The 5,823-nt window shown below is 43.9% G+C and overlaps 1 protein-coding gene across 1 annotated transcript; it reads right to left on the bottom strand.

Annotated features, from left to right (window-relative positions):
* Positions 1–140: 140 nt before the first annotated feature.
* RBIS (ribosomal biogenesis factor) lies at positions 141–4,858 on the bottom strand. Its single transcript, XM_084620262.1, is given in 5 exon segments — positions 141–243; positions 1,184–1,300; positions 3,947–4,063; positions 4,700–4,720; positions 4,724–4,858. Coding segments are annotated over 5 exon segments (444 nt in total). The 5' UTR covers positions 4,844–4,858; the 3' UTR covers positions 141–174.
* Positions 4,859–5,823: the final 965 nt, after the last annotated feature.

Raw genomic sequence — 5,823 nt, 5'->3', positions numbered from 1 at the left:
TCCACTTTCCTAGATTATAGGAAAAGTCTGTTTGTAGTTTGTATTAAAGTGTGCCAATGCTTGTATATTAACAAGATTTTTTTAATAAAACTGTACAAACCGAGTATTCAGTATCTGCCATCCACTGATTTGCCAGTAAATTTTGCTTTTGAAACTCGGATATTTTATTATGCGTTACAACTGAGATAATAAGCTTGCAGCTGCATCCACATCAGCTGGTTCACCTTCCAGGTGCTTGGAAACCTGAAAATTGAAAAGGAAAAAAAAAATTTCCATAAAATAGGAAGCTGAGGTTGTATAAAAAGCATCATTGATGGAAGATATAAAGCTAACAAATACTTGCTGTCTGAAAGATTGATTAGCTTGGTGTACTGGACTGCAAGACATCCTACATTTCTTATACCTTATTCACTTTATGGGAATATGTGATTTGGTAGACTAGATGGACCAGTGGTCAATACTTAATGCTTCAGAGGAAGGCCAAAACAATCCGTGCCCATACCATATATGGCCAAAATGGAGATAAGCTTGAATGCTCTAGTCAATAAAATCTAAAATTGTGAAGGAGATTATTACTGCACAGAGACTAACACACTGTCTAACTTGTTCCAGGGAGATGGCTTGAATTATTACTAGAGCTCCAGAAAGAGAGAATATTTTGATGAGGAAGCTGCAACTGGAGCAGAGGTTGGGCTGATGTTTTTACAAAAAAAAAAAGTTAATATTTTCCTATTGACACTGTCATCAAATGGTTCAGCCAGGAGATCCAGGATGTCTTGCAAAAGCAACCACCTTTATTTTCTATGCCTATTCGTGTTAAGGGTTAACTCGATGAATCAAGGTTTCCAGTTGAAAATCTATTTTATTAATTTTTAAAGCTCACCAGTAAAAGAATCAACTAAAACATCCAGATATTAAATGAAAAATCTATTCTGGCAACAATCTAGTGATGCTCAACTATTTCCTCTCTTCTGACTAAGAAGGGAGTTTGCCCCCTCAGAAGAACTGCTAAGGTTGCTTGCAGACTTGACACCTCTTCATGATGGGGTCACAACTATTTTTTTTCTTCAGTCAAGACCTAAAAACTTATTAAAATTAAACCTTAACTTTGGAATCATTCTAACCTGAGGTTGCTGCTACCCTCCCAACCAAAGATGCATTAAATAGGACTCAAAATTATTACCCGCTGCCTCTTTTGAGATTTTGATGAAATGCCTTTTGATAGTTGTTTGACTTCTTTCTGTACTTCAGTAAATGCTTTATTTACTGTTCTAACTTTTTCATCGTTCACAATGTTTATCTTTAGAGGAGAAAAAAATGCACAAGTTAGTCAAAGGCAGAAAGAGATCTTAATATGATGCTAAGACTTATTCATAGCCTATTTATTATATATATTTATAATGGTTCTACCTTTTAAAAATTGCTTGGAGTGGGGCACATTCTTTAAATTATATTTTAATTGTACTACTGTTGAATGTGTAAATATTAAAGATAGTGAATTTTTAATAGAACTTTCATATAAATGGGTCACTAGCAAAGAAATCTAATGAATAGGTCAAAGCTAACTTGTTTATATTGGGGATAAAAGGGGAAGAAAGATTTCCTTCTGGAAATGAAACACATAACAGAAAAATAGTTCAGACAAACTAGCCCACCTTCAGTTTATTTTAGCCAATATGAAGAGGCACCCAGTCCAGACAGGTTCCTTATTTCTATCAGCAGGTACCTGTAATTTGTAGTTGCTCATCTCATCTTAACTTGATCTAATGGGCCACTTTTCTGAAACAGCATTCTCAAATCTATTTTACTATTATATACAAAATACTATATAAAATGGAGATTTGGCTCCACCTATAGATATTCCTGAGTATAAACTCACTGCTATTGTTTCTCACTGAAAGTTATCTTTGTATCTGAATAACATCCTCAGGTGCCAGTGACACAAAACATTTTCCCTTTGAGTCACTGTTTATTTCCATAGCTTTGGTAACATTCCAACTTTCTACTGAATGATTTGTTTTCTTTTGTCTATAACTTTCAGCAGGAAAGTTAAGAGGTCTTTCCTTAAACACCCTCCTCAGAAAAAAAATGTGATTACAATTGGCTTAGCTATACGTTTTCCAACAGTTGGAAAATACTTACTGGAAAAATTTCTTTGTTACTTTATTAGATTCTTAACAGTTTAATTCTGTGGCAGATTATGCAGTTCAGGACTGACACAAGTTTTGGGAAAACAAAGCCAAGTAATGTGGTAGCTAACAAGTCTAGTGCATCACCTGAACAGTACAGTTTTGTCTAATTTTAGAATGAAAGCTCATTAAACCAGGGATTACATCTTAAGTCTTGTTCATTGCCATGTTCCCCAGTAATCAATAGCATGCTGCAAAACCACTTTCAGAATAACCATCTCCAAGATAAAGCCGTATGAAAGCCTTGTATTGGGGATATATAGAACAGTTTTGTGGACTAGCCTTCAAGCTTTCAGCACTCATTAAGGTAATACCATTACATTTAGAAATCATACCCCCACCTAGAAACTTCTTGTACTTACCAATGAAACAAGTAACAGCAAGAATTGGTTTTAAAAAAAGGGTTCTCAAAAAATCTTTCTGCAAAAATTTTCATTTACCTAGATCCAATTTTCTTGTTTTGAAATAAATTTCCAACCAGCTCTAGTAACAAAGATTACAGTAACCGAGATTATTTCTGTCAGGTTTTCTGTTTAACAGTGCTTGGTATGTAATCAGTTTTACTGTTTACCCAGTAACTCTTCTGTCTTTTGGTTTTTCTAGGTCTTGCAGCAATAAAGGCCAGGGTTTTTTTAGTTTTGTTTCTTTAAAGAAAAAATGGCAAAACCACAAAAATGGGCAGTAAGACTTAGAGGCAAAGGGTAGTCCCCAAAGTTCTTAAAAAAACCAACAATCCACCCTAGATTTCAAGTTGACTGTTCTAGTGTAAATGTCTACTTCTTGTGATATTTTCTTGTTTGTTGCAAGCAGCTTTGTCAATGGAGTTCCTATCAACCAGTATTGATTCAGAATATCCACATATAATCTTGGCTTCTTCTATTCTAGCCTGATTGATGAATCAGGAAAGGGATAGTGTTTGCTTTTAGTCAGCTCTCTCCATGCTCATTAATGTTTTACACAGTGGGGCAACTGAAGGCTTTTTGCCTCTGCTCTGTGGGTGATGGCCCTAGACATTCACTGTTCATTTTGGTCAATTTCACAGTCATATGATTTTAAAAATCGTAAGTTTCATTATTTCAGCTATTTAAATCTGAAATTTCATGGTGGTGTAATTGTAGAGGTCCTGACCCAACAAGGAGTTGTGTGTGCAGGGAGTATGTTGCAAGGTTATTGTAGGGAGTTAGCAGTACTGCTATGCTTGCTTCTGCACTGCTGCTGGCAGTGGCGCTGCCTTCAGAGCTGGGCAGCTGGAGAGCACTGGGTGCTAGCCAGGAGCCCAGCTGTGATGGCGAAGTCACTGCCAACAGCAGCGCAGAAGTAAGGATGGCACGGTATGGTATTGCCACCCTTACTTCTGCGCTGCTGCCTGCAGAGCTGGGCCCTCAGTCAGTAGCCGCCACTCTCTGGCCACCCAGCTCTGAAGGCAGCGCAGAAGTAAGGGTGACACTACTGTGACATCCTTAAAATAACCTTGAGATTCCCCTGCAACTCCCTTTTGGGTCAGGATCCCCAATTTGAGAAATGCTGATTTTGCCCATGAAATCTGTATAATATAGGGTAAAAGCACACAAAAGACCAGATTTCACAGTCCATGATGCATTTTTTTGTGGCTGTGAATTTGGTAAAGCCCTACCCAGGGTATAGGTCGGGTTGGTTTTTTTGTTTTGTTTTGACTAAACTATGCTTGGTAGAAATTTCTAAAAGAACATATGAAGAAAAAAATGTTTACACAGGTTGATTACTGGGGCCACACTAACCTTCTTCAGACTTGTTGTGACAGGTTTAGCTTTATTCTTGGCCTTCAGGGATTTGGTGTTGGCCAGGTGGAACACGCTCTTCGGCTTTGACCCTTTGGCTTTGTTCTTGCCCATGGCCTAGAAGGGGGTAAGACAACGAAATTCACCTTGTAAGTATGTGGCGGTATGGGCCGGAGCACGTGCCAGCTTTTTCACCGGTAAAATCGGTTTCTGGGCCTGCTACCCCAGAGAGTAAGAGCACGGGCGGGGGTCTGTTTACAATTGAATCAGGCCGGCCCTCAGGAGGCTTGCCCCAGAGACCGGGCAGCTCAGACTAAAGGAGGCGGCGGGTCCCCGCGCCGATCGGCCGGGTGCGGTCTGGCGGCAGCTGGGCGGCGCTGCGAGCCCGGCTGCCATCCCGCTGGGCCCAGCCCCCTGCAGGTCCTGCCCGCCCGTAACTCTCGGGAAACGGCGGCGGAGGCTTCGTTCCCCCGCCCGCCGACGCGAGTAACAGGCGGGGTCGAGCCGGAATCCCCCCCCCCTCCATCCCCCTCGCAGCTAGATGCGCTGCCGGGCGCGGAGCAAACCCTCGCCTTCAGCCAGAGCCGGGCTGCCTCATGGCAGCCCCCCGCTTCCTCAGTAAGACCAACCGGCCCCGCCGCCCGCCCTGGCCTACGGACACGCGCTCCCCCCCGCTCCGGGCCGAGCCCCAGCCGGCGCACGAGGGGCTCCCGGCCCCGCGCCCGGGCGCGTGCCCACCCCCAGCGCACTCACCGCAGCGGCGGCCGCTGGCTCTCACAGGGGGCGGCTTCGCGAGCGCCCCTGCGTCATCACAGGCGCGCTCCCGCGAATTTCCCCCGCCCCGGAGGCGGGAAACCCCGATCCTGAGGCCCCGCCCCCGGAGCCGCCCCGGCGCATTTCCACGTGCCCGGGGCAGCCTTGCCAGCCAGGCAGGGGCCCTGCGGGGGCTGGGAGGTTGGAAAGGAAAAAATGGGTTAGTCTCTAAGGTGCCACAAGTCCTCCTTTCCTGTCACCGGCGTGAGCCCGGTGCCCAGCGGGCACAAAGCCGCGCGTGCCGGTGGGGCGGGAGGGCGGACGAGCTCGGAGGCTAGGCAACGCGGCAGAAGGAAATCAGTGGCTCGGTCAGATTCTGAACAAGGCTCCCAGCCCACCTACCGGGAGCAAGCGCGAGGGGGCGGCGTTCCCCCGCGTGTGTTTGAACTTGGGGGTGCTATCGCCCCGCTGTTGTTAACGCCTTCCTTGAATTACACACCAACAGCCGGTGGGGGGGGGGGGTCCTCACAACTTAGTTTTGACAGGTTTCAGAGTAGCAGCCGTGTTAGTCTGGATCCCTGAAAGGAAAAGGAGGACTTGTGGCACCTTAGAGACTAACACATTTATTAGAGCATAAGCTTTCCTGAGCTACAGCTCACTTCCTGGGCTGCAACATGGGATGCATCCTAGGAAGTGAGCTGTAGCTCAGGAAAGCTTATGCTCTAATAAATGTGTTAGTCTCTAAGGTGCCACAAGTCCTCCTGTTCTTTTAACATATTTTTGGTGACCTCAGAGTGCAGCCACCAACTCTTCCTGGTGGCCACTCTGAGAATTTTTTCCTGAAATACTTAATTAACTTTAGGAAAAACAAATAAACATGCACATATACATGTCCAGATCATTGTAATGTATTTATGTAGGGGTGGTTTTTTTTTTTTTTTGAAGACTCAAATAAAAATAATGTACTGTGGTCTCTATTCTTTACTGGACCTACAGAGAATAGAAACAAAAATAAGGTGCTTTGCATGTTTTGATTTTTTTTTTAAGATTGCTAGTTAGTAAGTCACCAATGCTACTGTGAAAAGTGATATCACTTTTCACAGCAGACTTATGCAGCCCTGTTA

This window comes from Lepidochelys olivacea (assembly GCF_965140295.1).
Source record: "Lepidochelys olivacea isolate rLepOli2 genome assembly, chromosome: 2".
Lineage (NCBI taxonomy): Eukaryota > Metazoa > Chordata > Testudines > Cheloniidae > Lepidochelys > Lepidochelys olivacea.
This window is presented reverse-complemented; position numbering and strand designations above follow the sequence as displayed.